The 17,395-nt window shown below is 42.6% G+C and overlaps 1 protein-coding gene across 19 annotated transcripts in view; it reads right to left on the reverse strand.

Moving 5' to 3' along the window:
• The window catches only part of mycbp2 (MYC binding protein 2), a 183,818-nt gene that overhangs the window by 53,555 nt on the left and 112,868 nt on the right, over positions 1–17,395 (reverse strand). For 10 of the 19 annotated variants that reach the window (XM_061970697.2, XM_061970692.2, XM_061970695.2 and 7 more), the window contains 5 exons: positions 13,828–13,968; positions 10,285–10,362; positions 7,066–7,290; positions 3,372–3,504; positions 3,177–3,302 (listed from right to left, as the gene is read on the reverse strand). In XM_061970697.2, the coding sequence (XP_061826681.2) occupies positions 3,177–3,302; positions 3,372–3,504; positions 7,066–7,290; positions 10,285–10,362; positions 13,828–13,968 (703 nt within the window). The remainder of the gene's footprint in view (positions 1–3,176; positions 3,303–3,371; positions 3,505–7,065; positions 7,291–10,284; positions 10,363–13,827; positions 13,969–17,395) is intronic. The other 9 variants (XM_061970706.2, XM_061970703.2, XM_061970693.2 and 6 more) reach the window with 6 other exon arrangements.

A 17,395-nucleotide genomic window follows, 5' to 3' on the forward strand; every position in this document is an offset into this window, starting at 1 on the left:
TATTATTGAACTTGATGCAAGTTATAACACTTTTTTTGATTTATTATTGAACTTGATGCAAGTTATAACACTTTTGTTTGATTTATTATTGAACTTGATGCAAGTTATAACACTTTTTTTGATTTATTATTGAACGTGATGCAAGTTATAACACTTTTTTTGATTTATCATTGAACTTGATGCAAGTTATAACAGTTTTTTTGATTTATTATTGAACGTGATGCAAGTTATAACACTTTTTTTGATTTATTATTGAACTTGATGCAAGTTATAACACTTTTGTTTTATTTATTATTGAACTTGATGGAAGTTATTTTATTTATTATTGAACTTGATGCAAGTTATACCACAGCTGCACAGTTATTTTATTTATTATTGAACTTAATGTTATTTTATGCTATTGAGTTTGAATGTATACAACTTGATGTTCAATAAATTTGAAAATGTTAAAGCTTGGCATTAGCGCTCTGTTGGGGCGATGGGGACAGGTGGGGCTTGAAAACTCCCCCTTGTCCAAAGTGGGGGATGACAAAAAAAAGTTTGAGAACCACTGGCACTATTAGTCTCTCTTGTTTTCTTACATTTGAGTCTCATTTGCAATGCAGTTGCACTTCCAAGACATAAGATGGCAGTATTTTACAGACTATCTAGGAAGTAGCTTGTTCCTGGCTGCTGAAAGTGTTATGTTGCACCTTACAACTTGTTTATACTCTAAGTATTGTGCTTATTACACACCAGCTGTTTGATTGTAAAATTCATCTTAGTTGTAGTTTTAATTACCAAAATTGGAGGAGTTGAAATCTTCATGTAAAATTGCTAATGCTAATAGTAGCCTGTCTAAGGCAAATCCAATGTAAGTTAACATTAAGCTAGCGCATTTTGGAAGAGTGGAGCCTTACTTTACGTTTGAGTGTTTTCTACCAAAACATACTTGCTTTTTTGCTGTTAAAAATTGCAACATTACTTTGAGGGAGTTTGGCTGAGTCTGCCCTCAGTGCCGCTTGAGTGTTGTTTCTTTGAGCAAGTGTTTAGTCTGCAACCGCACGCGACTTCACGTGCAACAAAGGTATCGAAATATGGCACCGTTTGATTTTACGTGGCTCCATACTCGGTAGTATTGACGGATTTTGGTCACTGCCTATAAAAGTACCAAATTCGGTACACATCATGAAGTGTAACACGCACGAGTTCCACACCGACATCAGAGTGGCCACACCAACATTTCAAATCGTATGCAGAGGTAGATATAACGGCTGGATGCGAACCAATCATGATCCTTCAAATGCTGAAAATGCCAGTTAGTTAAAAACAACTACAGGTAAAAGCCAGTAAATTAGAATATTTTGAAAAACTTGATTTATTTCAGTAATTGCATTCAAAAGGTGTAACTTGTACATTATATTTATTCATTGCACACAGACTGATGCATTCAAATGTTTATTTCATTTAATTTTGATGATTTGAAGTGGCAACAAATGAAAATCCAAAATTCCGTGTGTCACAAAATTAGAATATTACTTAAGGCTAATACAAAAAAGGGATTTTTAGAAATGTTGGCCAACTGAAAAGTATGAAAATGAAAAATATGAGCATGTACAATACTCAATACTTGGTTGGAGCTCCTTTTGCCTCAATTACTGCGTTAATGCGGCGTGGCATGGAGTCGATGAGTTTCTGCCACTGCTCAGGTGTTATGAGAGCCCAGGTAGCTCTGATAGTGGCCTTCAACTCTTCTGCGTTTTTGGCTCTGGCATTCTGCATCTTCCTTTTCACAATACCCCACAGATTTTCTATGGGGCTAAGGTCAGGGGAGTTGGCGGGCCAATTTAGAACAGAAATACCATGGTCCGTAAACCAGGCACGGGTAGATTTTGCGCTGTGTGCAGGCGCCAAGTCCTGTTGGAACTTGAAATCTCCATCTCCATAGAGCAGGTCAGCAGCAGGAAGCATGAAGTGCTCTAAAACTTGCTGGTAGACGGCTGCGTTGACCCTGGATCTCAGGAAACAGAGTGGACCGACACCAGCAGATGACATGGCACCCCAAACCATCACTGATGGTGGAAACTTTACACTAGACTTCAGGCAACGTGGATCCTGTGCCTCTCCTGTCTTCCTCCAGACTCTGGGACCTCGATTTCCAAAGGAAATGCAAAATTTGCATGGTTGGGTGATGGTTTGGGGTGCCATGTCATCTGCTGGTGTCGGTCCACTCTGTTTCCTGAGATCCAGGGTCAACGCAGCTGTCTACCAGCAAGTTTTAGAGCACTTCATGCTTCCTGCTGCTGACCTGCTCTATGGAGATGGAGATTTCAAGTTCCAACAGGACTTGGCGCCTGCACACAGCGCAAAATCTACCCGTGCCTGGTTTACGGACCATGGTATTTCTGTTCTAAATTGGCCCGCCAACTCCCCTGACCTTAGCCCCATAGAAAATCTGTGGGGTATTGTGAAAAGGAAGATGCAGAATGCCAGACCCAAAAACGCAGAAGAGTTGAAGGCCACTATCAGAGCAACCTGGGCTCTCATAACACCTGAGCAGTGCCAGAAACTCATCGACTCCATGCCACACCGCATTAACGCAGTAATTGAGGCAAAAGGAGCTCCAACCAAGTATTGAGTATTGTACATGCTCATATTTTTCATTTTCATACTTTTCAGTTGGCCAACATTTCTAAAAATCCCTTTTTTGTATTAGCCTTAAGTAATATTCTAATTTTGTGACAGACGGAATTTTGGATTTTCATTTGTTGCCACTTCAAATCATCAAAATTAAATGAAATAAACATTTGAATGCATCAGTCTGTGTGCAATGAATAAATATAATGTACAAGTTACACCTTTTGAATGCAATTACTGAAATAAATCAAGTTTTTCAAAATATTCTAATTTACTGGCTTTTACCTGTATAGCAGGAAGCTGCCGATGATTGCTGACCTAGCGGTTATTGGAGACTCAATTAAATAGAGGCATTCATCTGAGCATTTTCACTAAGCAAAATAATCTATGAGCAGAACAAGAAAATGTGATTTTGTCAACAAAAACTGAGCATGACTTATCTTTGTAAAGGGAGGTGGTGCAGGTGAACCTAATGTTGTGGCTGGTGGGTGTATAGCTGACTAGCCGTCATGGCTCACATGGATGTGCGATGTGATCCCCTTCAAATGTTCTCAACTGACCTTTGTTGTTGGAGATACCGTAGTCAAAGCCCTGCGCTCCATTGGCCGTCGCTGCTCTGTTGAAGGCCTGCACAGAAAAAGGGCTGGGCGGCGGGGTCTGCGTCCCGTGCTCCAGCAGCGCTTGTTCTGCTAGACCAGATTGGTGGTTAATATCCAGGAACTGACTGTACAAGCCAGGATTGGGCTTTTACCTACCATCATTGTGGCGAAGGTACTGGTTTCCTCCGCGGTCTCTGGCCAGCGACCAGGCCTCTCCCTCGTCACTCTCGCAGAACTCCACCACACTGTTTTTATCCAGCTGGACCCAGGTTCCCTCTGAGTTGACCACCTGGTACACACACGACACTCTTTATCCAGAATCTCTTGCTGGTCGTGACCATAAACTGTATCATCAAACAAAGCCATTGACTGTATGAGCGTGGATGTTGTTTTAAAACTGCATTCATTCAAGGTCGCCAGCGGGGGGAAACTTACGACCTGAACGGACTGTAGCGGAAACACCTGAAGTCTCGCAAATTAGAATATAAGCAACATTTTAAAGAAATGTGCTTCAACTTGTTTTCACGTTGTAATATTAACAGTCGGTTAAATTCTGTTTTACACTTGAAATGATCTGTTTTAGTGGTGGATACTGATATTGGAACCATGAGTATTGGACGATGCCGATATTGATCCAATACGATATCAGCAGCAAGCGTGCTTACTTTTATTATTTTTGTAGTGTTGAGTGCTAGAAAAGGCTTGATCAAGGGACATGACTTACACAGAGAACAATGGTAGTCATGAAAAACATAACCATCGAAAATTGACTTATGCAGTCTTTAGTTTGAAGTGGCGACAATAATTAAGTCAAATTCCTGACGCAGAAAGCTGAGCGATGCGGACACATTTGTTACTGGACACTTTCTAATATGTTTCTGCCTTGGACATTTTGTATCTGTAAGTAATATGTAACTATAATCATTTAATAAATTGACAAATGTGTTTTAGACTGCAATATTGGTCAATTAAGGACACACATGACTTATGTCTAGCTTGTGTGCTTTTGTGTGCTTTTGTGTGCTTAGTTGTTGCGTAGCTTCAAGCTCCGAGTGTCCCGCAGCCTACCATGTTAACTTTTTGTAAATAACTTTACTAAAACACAAGAAAGCACCGACCTTGTGTGCTTGTTGGAGGACATTTAGATGTCAAATAGCTGTCCAACTTTGCACAAGTAAACGCACTGCAGGACTATTTGTATCAGAGAGTTTTGCTGCAAGACGATATAGTCCGATTTTTTTCAGATACAGAGTGATATCATGGAAAAAGACTTCCGGACGGCTTCGAAGCAATTCTGGACCACCATCCGCCGCCTCAGGAAGGGGAAGCAGTGCAGTGTCAACACCGTGTATGGTGAGGATGGTGCTCTGCTGACCTCGACTGCGGATGTTGTGGATCGGTGGAGGGAATACTTCGAAGACCTCCTCAATCCTACCAGCACGTCTTCCTATGAGGAAGCAGTGCCTGGGGAATCTGTGGTGGGCTCTCCTATTTCTGGGGATGAGGTTGCCGAGGTAGTTAAAAAGCTCCTCGGTGGCAAGGCCCCGGGGGTGGATGAGATCCGCCCGGAGTTCCTTAAGGCTCTGGATGTTGCGGGGCTGTCTTGGTTGACAAGACTCTGCAACATCGCGTGGACATCGGGGGCGGTACCTCTGGATTGGCAGACCGGGGTGGTGGTTCCTCTCTTTAAGAAGGGGAACCGGAGGGTGTGTTCCAACTATCGTGGGATCACACTCCTCAGCCTTCCCGGTAAGGTCTATTCAGGTGTACTGGAGAGGAGGCTACGCCGGACAGTCGAACCTCGGATTCAGGAGGAACAGTGTGGTTTTCGTCCTGGTCGTGGAACTGTGGACCAGCTCTATACTCTCGGCAGGGTCCTTGAGGGTGCATAGGAGTTTGCCCAACCAGTCAACATGTGTTTTGTGGACTTGGAGAAGGCATTCGACCGTGTGCCCCGGGAAGTCCTGTGGGGAGTGCTCAGAGAGTATGGGGTAACGGACTGTCTTATTGTGGCAGTTCGCTCCCTGTATAATCAGTGCCAGAGCTTGGTCTGCATTGCCGGCAGTAAGTCGGACACGTTTCCAGTGAGGGTTGGACTCTGCCAAGGCTGCCCTTTGTCACCGATTCTGTTCATAACCTTTATGGACAGAATTTCTAGGCGCAGTCAGGGCGTTGAGGGGATCTGGTTTGGTGGCTGCAGGATTAGGTCTCTGCTATTTGCAGATGATGTGGTCCTGATGGCTTCCTCCGGCCAAGATCTTCAGCTCTCACTGGATCGGTTCGCAGCCGAGTGTGAAGCGACTGGGATGAGAATCAGCACCTCCAAGTCCGAGTCCATGGTTCTCTCCCGGAAAAGGGTGGAGTGCCATCTCCGGGTTGGGGAGGAGATCTTGCCCCAAGTGGAGGAGTTCAAGTACCTCGGAGTCTTGTTCACGAGTGGGGGAAGAGTGGATCGTGAGATCGACAGGCGGATCGGTGCGGCATCTTCAGTAATGCGGACGCTGTATCGATCCGTTGTGGTGAAGAAGGAGCTGAGCCGGAAGGCAAAGCTCTCGATTTACCGGTCGATCTACGTTCCCATCCTCACCTATGGTCATGAGCTTTGGGTCATGACCGAAAGGACAAGATCACGGGTACAAGCGGCCGAAATGAGTTTCCTCCGCCGAGTGGCGGGGCTCTCCCTTAGAGATAGGGTGAGAAGCTCTGTCATTCGGGGGGAGCTCAAAGTAAAGCCGCTGCTCCTCCACATGGAGAGGAGCCAGATGAGGTGGTTCGGGCATCTGGTCAGGATGCCACCCGAACGCCTCCCTAGGGAGGTGTTTCGGGCACGTCCGACCGGTAGGAGGCCACGGGGAAGACCCAGGACACGCTGGGAATACTATCTCTCCCGGCTGGCCTGGGAACGCCTCGGGATCCCCCGGGAGGAGCTGGACGAAGTGGCTGGGGAGAGGGAAGTCTGGGCTTCCCTGCTTAAGCTGCTGCCCCCGCGACCCGACCTCGGATAAGCGGAAGAAGATGGATGGATGGATGGAGTGATATCAGATATCAATATTGGATTAGGACACACGTCTGTTTAGTTGAAAAAGGTGGCGCAAAGATGACAGTTTGACCCTTGATAGAACAGATTTGTTTTCATTACTTCCGAGTTTCGAACCAAATATGGTCAATACTTGGCCACATCCATATTTTATACAGTCTATGGGCATGTTTTATATTTATTGCATGTAATCACAGACACAGAATCGAGTAGAGCAGATCGTTCACATGCAACATTTTGAATGAATCAATTCAAATACACAATGCAAAAGCAATTGCATAGTCAGCACGCCACACTGCGTCTTAAAAGTAAAATTTATTGGTTCAGCTGTCGCTTATTGAAAATAAAACGCACAAGGCTGTTTTTGTCTCTCTCACTCTCTGAAACACTATCGTTTTAAGAAGATAAAAAACCAAAAACAAGACACAAGATGGAAGTATTAGTAAGTGCAGGCTGTACTTTGCAGATCAGGACGGGCCGGTGAACAGCATGACACACCAGAGCAGCTGGGTCAAAACCAAAAGAGTAAAACAAAACAAAAAAGAAGAGAATTTTGAAAGATACTGGAGATTAATTGTGCCAGAAGACAAGAGTCCTGCAGCAGCTGGGTATGACAGGTTTGCAGATAAACAGGAATGAATGGGAAAGAAGGTGAAATCAGTGGAAAGATACACAGCAGGCACCCACAAGTCAGTCAGTATTAGGTAGAATTTGTTAGGGGAATGGCGCTTTTGTAAAAAAAAAACAAGCCAAATTTCAGACCAATCCTACCCACAGTATTAAAGACAATGCATATTCAGGGTGAGTGCGTACCTCGCCTATGGCCTTGACCATGTTGCCAAGTACTAACATTCCAATGGGGATACCCCTAAGGTTTGGGCAGCTTCTGATGTTGTGACCAGAGGGGCCGGTCTTCACTACCTTATAAAGCCCCGGTCCGCCGCCCTGCCCTGCCCTGCTCTGCACCCGAGTGGGAGCTTCGTGGGAAGGGCAGCTGCTCACCTCCTTTATGGCGTCCTCCGACTGGCCCCTGACCTCCTGCAAGAGGCGAGAGCGGGCATTAGAGTGAAAGCGGAAGCAGACTGGAATAGCAATACAGAGTGCATGCTCTGCAAACCCACACAACACGTTTGAACATTCTTATCCAATCCTCAAGCCACTGAATGCTAAGTTCATTATTCCTATCATGTTTTCATAGACCTTCATGTCGTATTTCCTCATATCAAGTCATCAAATACTGTCCAAGAAAAAAAAAAAACAATTCCAAGACTAGAATACAGCCCACAATATGAATATGCAGGTGAAATTATTATTCATTGTGCATATCGTGCAAATGTTTGTTTATTCCAGCAATTAGATTTACATGGTTAATAAACTAATATAGGACATAGGCTCCTAAGTTGCAAATGAAGATATTTCAAGCCTTCGTTTGATATAATTTTGATGCTTATGGCTTACAGCTTATTAAAACCTCAAATTGAAAATATCAGGACATTTTGGGTTTTCAAAAACTAAGCCATAATCGTCGAAATCATAATAAATAATAGGGCTTGACATATCTCACTTTGCATGCACTGTAATGAGTTTTAGTATCACATTTGAAGTTGAATTGCTGACATGGACGGACCTTTGCACAATATTCGAATGTTTTGAGTTTCACCGTAATCATATGGATACATATATTAGGAGTGTCAAAAAAAATAGATTTTTTTCTTCTGTCTTTTCCAGCCAGGCAAATCATATTGTTGATGTAGATGCCCATATTTGCTGTACACATAAGTAAGTAATAAACATTTAGCAAAGCTGTTTGTCTTATTTTATGGAGGAATTTAGTTATTCATAGAACTGGCACTCAATGTTATTAAAAAAGTATTAATTATGAATCGATAATCGATTCTGAATCGAATAGTTACCCCTAAGAATCAAATCGTATTAAATGGTGCCCAAAGATTCACAGTGCTAATAAATATACAGGTATGCATGTATACATTATATATATATATATATATATATATATATATATATATATATATATATATATATATATATATATATATATATATATATATATGTCTTAATAAGGTTATCCAAAAAATAGTGCTCGATACCGTAGTAGAGCGCAATATATGTATGTGTGGGAAAAAATCACAAGACTATTTCATCTCTACAGGCCTGTTTCATGAGGGGTTCCCTCAATCATCAGGAGATTCAGAAATCTCCTGATGATATAGGCCTGTAGAGATGAAATAGTCTTGTGATTTTTTTCCCACACATACATATATATGTATATATATATATATATATATATATATATATATATATATATATATATATATATATATGTAAAAAATATTTTTATATATCATTTATATATATATATATAAAAAAAAAATATATATATATATATATATATAAAAAATATTTTTATATATCATTTATATATATATATAAAATATATATATATATATATATATATATATGTATATATATATATATTTGTAATGTGTGTGTGTAATTGGTAATTGCTAAAGAAAAATATTCTAAGTGTATATATATATATATTTATAATGTGTGTGTGTAATTGCTAAAGAAAAATATTCTAAGTGTATGTATATATATATATATATATATATATATATATATTTGTAATGTGTGTGTAATTGCTAAAGAAAAATATTCTAAGTGTGTATATATATATATATATATATATATATATATATATATATATATATATATATGTGTGTAATGTGTGTGTGTAATTGCTAAAGAAAAATATTCTAAGTGTATATACATATATATATATATGTGTAATGTGTGTGTGTAATTGCTAAAGAAAAATATTCTAAGTGTATATATATATATATATATATATATATATATATATATATTTAATTCATATATATATATATATATCTATCTATATATATAATATATATTTATTTATTTTATATATATATTATATATATTATTTATATATATTTATTAATTTATATATGCACCTTATTGCTTTTTTATCCTGCACTACCATGAGCTTATGTAACGAAATTTCGTTCTTATCTGTGCTGTAAAGTTCAAATTTGAATGACAATAAAAAGGAAGTCTAAGTCTATATATATATATATATATATATATATATATATATATATATATAAATATTTAGTATTTTCATTATAATATAATAATGTTTTTTATGGAAATGTACTTTGTCGAAAAAAACAACAACCTTACTGTACATACAGTATACAACCCTCCCTCATGAATGATGTAATACCGGTAACTGACAACTGGCAAGAGCCTGGTACTTTCTGCAGTTCAGTAAATATTTTAAATCTCCCTTGTGGCCACTAAATGAGGAAATATAGCACATTATAATTTTCGAAAACTTTAACACATTTCATATTACTTATATTATATAGAGAATGGACAAAAGTATTGGGAAACTTGTGCCAACATGCAGAGTAAGTTTTCCCACTCGCTTAGAACAAGATCATTGGAGAGCAAAGGACACAAGTGTTGGTCCTCAGAAGAGAAGTGTGTGAATAGCAATTCCACTACAATTTTCCAAAGTGTGTTTTATTGGGACTACACTTAAATGACGATACGGTGTGTCTCAATACTTTTGTCCAGACAGCACAATCCTTTTAACATCATTTCAGGAGAAAATCAGTGCATAAAGAAACAACAAAAATCATTCTATCCAACACTGCAGTGACTTATATAGATATTCATTATTTAGTGTAACAGGTGGGGCGGGGCTGGGAGGGCGGGCATGCTGTGACAGACAAGGCTACAATGACGACTCCTTGGAAAACTCATGCAACCGACTGCAGACTTAGTCTTCAATCCCATGCACTAATGACTCCAGGACTTTGTGGAGGCAGTCTGCTACCACAGTGATACATAAAAAGACACCCATGCAGCTCCACCTTGGACTTATTAACAAGTGACATCAACAAATGAGAAGCTATGGGTGTTCGGGTGAGGAGGCGGGGGTCAGACAAGCTATTTATCCCTCTATTTCATACAACTCACCTGTGGCGGGAATATAGTTAAGGGGGTCCACGAGATAATTCCGATATCCCTGACTCCATGGCTAGCGTTAAAGACACTCTGAGCAACACATCGTGAGACAGTCAAGACACACAGTAGACGAATCGAGAAAAAGAGAGAAAGGAGAGAAAACACAATGTGTGGGAGGGTGGTGGGGGGGAAGGACAGGGCGCTGAAATATTTTTTTGGAAGAAGATTAATTTTCACTTTGGCTCTTTGGGTCAGAAGAGAGGCAAAAAAAGGAAACTTGATTTCTTTGTTTCTGGTGGGGGCGGGGGAGGAGACTTCCAAAAAAATGGTATGATACAGTGTGTCATGCTGTTCACACATGGAAGTCTCTGAGCCACCTAAAGCATCCCGATGCAAAGGTGCAGCTTTGTTCATGATATCCCATTTTTGGGATATACCTCCTAGAACATTCATAGCGTTGCCTGTCATGACTGAGTTTTGTTGCCGCGAAATGCTAATTAAAAATGAAGCATAGTGGCATGCCCTGAAAATGCATTGGGAATGGAGGAAAAGCTTATTTGCTAGCGACATTAGAGGTGTCCAAAGTGCGGCACAGGGGCGCATTTGAGGCCCGCAGTTCGTTTTGGTCAGCACTTTTGTTTTTTTCCCCTGGATTTTTCCCTCCATGAAAAAAGTATTTACCAGTCGATCGGGCCCACTTTACTGAAACCTCAGCAACCCTCAGAAGTAGGGATAGGTACATAATTTGGTACTTTTTATTGTCATCGACCGAATCTCGCCGGTCCTACCATAAAATCGTAACGGTGCCATGTTACGGTATCTGAGTTGCGCGTAACGCCACGTCTTGGCACTTCTGCACTTGGCGATCACCCCAGCACATAAGTCGCTCCTGAGTATAAGTCGCACCCCTGGCCAAAGTATGAAAAAAACTGATTTATAGTCCGAAAAATACGGTACAGACAACAGATCTAATTTGCGACGTTTCCTACCTCAAATAAAAAGGCTGAATGAACATATTAACACGGTAGAGATTAGATAGCTACGTGAGAAGACATCAAACTTGACTAAATACTGTAGAGGAAGTATAAGTGTTGTGAACCTGCGGAAGGATCATCACCATTGCCAGAGGAGAGCTACATCTCCGGGACAAGGTGGCGCGTCAGTTTCACGGCGAGCCCTGCATGTAGAACCGTCTTCTCAACACGATTCGGAAAAGACTCTTGTGTGCAGACCAATGGCTTACAGACAGTAAGAGACGGCCAGCTGTTTTTGGACACGTCACACCAGGAAGAGCTCAGTGTTTAGTGACATTGTCTTGGGATACAGCGGACATGACTTTAGCCCCAGTTATTTTCTATTTTGTATTCATTTAACAGCGATTTGTGAGGAAAATGATAAATCCTCTATTTTTCACTTATGTATGATCAAAATGGCTCCTCCACACATTTCAGTTGTTCTGTATGCACCCCCGCTGTGACAAGTTTGGACACCCCTAATCAACAGGATGCAAGTTGCAGCTTTACTCCGTGTCTCAGTGTTAGTCCGTGTGCTATTTCAGCGTGTGAGCTGCGGTATTTCCTCAAACAGTGGCCTCTACTCTCACAGACGCCATGTACCAATTAGTCGTCAGCTTTAAGAAAAATAAAGGCAGCACCTCAAATAGATGCCAGTTTTATTTCCCTCTTGAGGAGAAACATGTTACAATGTCTGTTGTGTGGACGGGTGAAACAATAGTCACTGTCGCGACGTCACGCTAAAACGCATCGGTGTCGCTGTCTGAAAGTGCACACTGTTGCGCGGTGCAAACACGGCATCTGTAAAGCTGCCGGCAAGAAGGAAATTTGCCTTCCTGGGCCATGGGAGGAGTTGGGTAGAAGGTTTCTGATCTTGCAAAAACAATTTCAAAAACAGAAGAGGCAGCATCTCCCCAACCTTTGCCGTTTATACAAATACAGGCCAAACAGGTCATTGTGCTTTAATACATTAGCACAAAAAAATAAAAATAAAATAAAAATCTAATTTTTTAAATGTTACATTTTAATATTATTTCAGTTAAAAATCATTATAAATAAAACTTTTAAGTAATTTTTTTTTTTTTCGCTGTGTAAATCATTCCATCCATCCATCCATCTTCTTCCGCTTATCCGAGGTCGGGTCGCGGGGGCAGCAGCCTAAGCAGGGAAGCCCAGACTTCCCTCTCCCCAGCCACTTCGTCCAGCTCTTCCTGTGGGACCCCGAGGCGTTCCCAGGCCAGCCGGGAGACATAGTCTTCCCAACGTGTCCTGGGTCTTCCCCGTGGCCTCCTACCGGTCGGACGTGCCCTAAACACCTCCCTAGGGAGGCGTTCGGGTGGCATCCTGACCAGATGCCCGAACCACCTCATCTGGCTCCTCTCCATGTGGAGGAGCAGCGGCTTTACTTTGATCTCCCCCCGAATGACAGAGCTTCTCACCCTATCTCTAAGGGAGAGCCTCGCCACCCGGCGGAGGAAACTCATTTCGGCCGCTTGTACCCGTGATCTTGTCCTTTCGGTCATAACCCAAAGCTCATGACCATAGGTGAGGATGGGAACGTAGATCGACCGGTAAATCGAGAGCTTTGCCTTCCGGCTCAGCTCCTTCTTCACCACAACGGATCGATACAGCGTCCGCATTACTGAAGACGCCGCACCGATCCGCCTGTCGATCTCACCATCCACTCTTCCCTCACTCGTGAACAAGACTCCGAGGTACTTGAACTCCTCCACTTGGGGCAGGGTCTCCTCCCCAACCCGAAGATGGCATTCCACCCTTTTCCGGGCGAGAACCATGGACTCGGACTTGGAGGTGCTGATTCTCATCCCAGTCGCTTCACACTCGGCTGCGAACCGATCCAGTGAGAGCTGAAGATCCTGGCCAGATGAAGCCATCAGGACCACATCATCTGCAAAAAGCAGAGACCTAATCCTGCAGCCACCAAACCGATCCCCTCAACGCCCTGACTGCGCCTAGAAATTCTGTCCATAAAAGTTATGAACAGAATTGGTGACAAAGGGCAGCCTTGGCGGAGTCCAACCCTCACTGGAAACGTGTCCGACTTACTGCCGGCAATGCGGACCAAGCTCTGGCACTGATCATACAGGGAGCGGACCGCCAAAATCAGACAGTCCGATACCCCATACTCTCTGAGCACTCCCCACAGGACTTCCCGACTTCATCATTATCATTATTAATAATTATATTAATATTATTATAAATCCCGCTTGAGTTGTCGCATGATACTCTCTGCAGTTGAGAAAATGAACACCCTAGGTCACTAAATGAGGAAATACGGTCCATTCTGGTGAACATTCCACCTTTAAGCATCACTTCATTGCATGCGGCTGCTTTTCCTTTCGCTGCCTCAGTACAAGGTGTTATTCAAACAAACATTACATGCAAAGGGCGCCCCTTATTGGTTGATACTCATTGGTCCAAATAAACATGCTTTGTGTACACTTTGGGGGAGAGGGCGCCGGACAACTTGAAACGCCACACTCATTGACTGGCCACAGCCTCTGTCAGCATCTTTACTTACGTCGGCTGGGACCAGAAGGCTCCTGCCCAGGTGCTGGTTAAAAGAGAGGCACCAGGCCTCAGTGTAACCATTCATGCTGGGAACATACTTCTTTATGGTTTCGTCATTGAGCTTGAGCCACACGCCATCATCGTTGTGGATCTAAAAAAGGATGAACAAGCAACAGAGCAGAGCACAGCCATGCGGTACGATTACTATGTAAACAGAAGGGGTATGAAAGTACACACACACACACACACACACACACACACACACACACACACACACACACACACACACACACACACACACACACACACACACACACACACACACACACACACACACACACACACACACACACACACACACACATACAACTCTCCTGAGACTTCATGAAAGATGGGGTTTTACCTAAACAGTATCTTAAAAGTGAAGCATTTTAGGGAGTTTAAAAGGTAATTACACAACATTTACAGGCCAAATGATTTTAACTTGGAGAACGATAAATTGCTTGCTTGGATAACATTTTTTAAATATACCCTCTCTTCAATATTTGAACTATCACCATCATAAAACCTTCCATAACAACTCAAGGCAATACTTTAGACCAGGGGTGCTCACACTTTTTCTGCAGGCGAGCTACTTTTCAATTGATCAAGTCGTGGGGATCTACCTCATTCATATATATCATTTATATTTACTTATTTATGAAACATATGTTTTTGTTAATAAGTTAAAGGTGTTTAATGATAATGCAAGCATGTTTAACACATAGTTAATATTGTTAATAAATTAAAGGTGTTTAATGATAATACAAGAATGTTTAATACATATAGTTAATATTGTTAATAAATTAAAGGTGTTTAATGATAATACAAGTATGTTTAATACATATAGTTAATATTGTTAACAAGTTAAAGGTGTTTAAAGATAATGCAAGCATGTTTAATACATATAGTTAATATTGTTAACAAGTTAAAGGTGTTTAATGATAATACAAGCATGTTTAACACATATAGTTAATATTGTTAATAAGTTAAAGGTGTTTAAAGATAATACAAGCATGTTTAACACATATAGATTTCTTTCTTTCATGAAGACAAGAATATAAGTTGGTGTATTACCTGATTGTGATGACTTGCATTGATTGGAATCAGACAGTGGTGCTAAAAACGTCCGCATTTTCGAATGGAGGAGAAAAAAAGTCCTCCTTTCTGTCCAATACCACATGAAAGTGGTTGGTTTTTGGCATCTTATTTGTCCAGCTTCCGTACTCCTTTGTATACACTTTACAAGAAATACATTGTCGGCAAACTCCGTAGCTTGCTAGCTTGTGCACGCCAGCTTTCTGAGACTCTTGTTTTGTTAGCACAACTGTGCAGTCGGTCTTTGGAGTTTTGACGACAGGTACGACGCCAGAGTCTGTTGAAATAAAGTGTTTCTCGCCTTCCAGTCGATAATTTTAATGAGCTGGCAGCAGCCAGCGTCATCTCAGAAGACCCTCGGGTGCCGTGAATGTCAATCAAGTGACGAAAGTGACGTCATAGTGAAGATTTATGATCGCTCATTTTTAGGACTATTTTTTTAATGCCTGGCTGGTGATCGACTGACACACCCTCCGAGATCGACCGGTAGCTCGCGATCGACGTAATGAGCACCCCTGCTTTAGACAGCCCTTTAACTGCCAACATAGTGTGAAAAGAGCTTGACAGGTAACACCTTCAAACAACAAAACAGTATTTTGTCATAGATGCGCCTCATTGTTAAAAAAAAAAAGCTTAGACCAAAGTGTTAAAGTTTGAGTAAGAATTAGGTAGTATACCATCTATAAAATACATTTATGACGAGTGACACGCTGAGCTAAATACTTTGATCAAAGTCCGATTCCAGGGGTGACAATTTGTTTCAAAAGCGATTCTTGATTCAAGCAGATTCTCGCAATGTATCATTTGGTATAATAATTATAATGAAACTTATACAAAACAAGTTACAGGTTAGAAAAGCTCCTTCTCGTTACATGAAGATGGGCTAAAAAGTTGTTTTTTTTAAACTCCATCCATCCATCCATCCATCCATCCATCTTCTTCCGCTTATCCGAAGTCGGGTCGCGGGGGCAGCAGCCTAAGCAGGGAAGCCCAGACTTCCCTCTCCCCAGCCACTTCGCCCAGCTCTTCTCGTGGGACCCCGAGGCGTTCCCAGGCCAGCCGGGAGACATAGTCTTCCCAACGTGTCCTGGGTCTTCCCCGTGGCCTCCTACCGGTCGGACGTGCCCTAAACACCTCCCTAGGGAGGCGTTCGGGTGGCATCCTGACCAGATGCCCGAACCACCTCATCTGGCTCCTCTCCATGTGGAGGAGCAGCGGCTTTACTTTGAGCTCCCCCCGGATGGCAGAGCTTCTCACCCTATCTCTAAGGGAGAGCCCCGCCACCCGGCGGAGGAAACTCATTTGGGCCGCTTGTACCCGTGATCTTGTCCTTTCGGTCATAACCCAAAGCTCATGACCATAGGTGAGGATGGGAACGTAGATCGACCGGTAAATTGAGAGCTTTGCCTTCCGGCTCAGCTCCTTCTTCACCACAACGGATCGATACAGCGTCCACATTACTGAAGACGCCGCACCGATCCGCCTGTCGATCTCACCATCCACTCTTCCCTGACTCGTGAACAAGACTCCGAGGTACTTGAACTCCTCCACTTGGGGCAAGATCTCCTCCCCAACCTGGAGATGGCACTCCACCCTTTTCCGGGCGAGAACCATGGACTCGGACTTGGAGGTGCTGATTCTCATCCCAGTCGCTTCACACTCGGCTGCGAACCTTTTTTTAAATTAATTCTAATAATAAAAAAAAATAATTAAAATGATGAATTCATAGTTAAAAAGCTCCTCGGTGGCAAGGCCCCGGGGGTGGATGAGATCCGCCCGGAGTTCCTTAAGGCTCTGGATGCTGTGGGGCTGTCTTGGTTGACAAGACTCTGCAGCATCGCGTGGACATCGGGGGCGGTACCTCTGGATTGGCAGACCGGGGTGGTGGTTCCTCTCTTTAAGAAGGGGAACCGGAGGGTGTGTTACAACTATCGTGGGATCACACTCCTCAGCCTTCCCGGTAAGGTCTATTCAGGTGTACTGGAGAGGAGGCTACGCCGGATAGTCGAACCTCGGATTTAGGAGGAACAGTGTGGTTTTCGTCCTGGTCGTGGAACTGTGGACCAGCTCTATACTCTCGGCAGGGTCCTTGAGGGTGCATGGGAGTTTGCCCAACCAGTCTACATGTGCTTTGTGGACTTGGAGAAGGCATTCGACCGTGTACCCCGGGAAGTCCTGTGGGGAGTGCTCAGAGAGTATGGGGTAACGGACTGTCTTATTGTGGCGGTTCGCTCCCTGTATAATCAGTGTCAGAGCTTGGTCCGCATTGCCGGCAGTAAGTCGGACCCGTTTCCGCCAAGGCTGCCCTTTGTCACCGATTCTGTTCATAACCTTTATGGACAGAATTTCTAGGCGCAGTCAGGGCGTTGAGGGGATCTGGTTTGGTGGCTGCAGGATTAGGTCTCTGCTATTTGCAGATGATGTGGTCCTGATGGCTTCCT

The sequence above is a fragment of the Nerophis lumbriciformis genome, linkage group LG13, assembly GCF_033978685.3.
Source record: "Nerophis lumbriciformis linkage group LG13, RoL_Nlum_v2.1, whole genome shotgun sequence".
NCBI classification, from domain to species: domain Eukaryota; kingdom Metazoa; phylum Chordata; class Actinopteri; order Syngnathiformes; family Syngnathidae; genus Nerophis; species Nerophis lumbriciformis.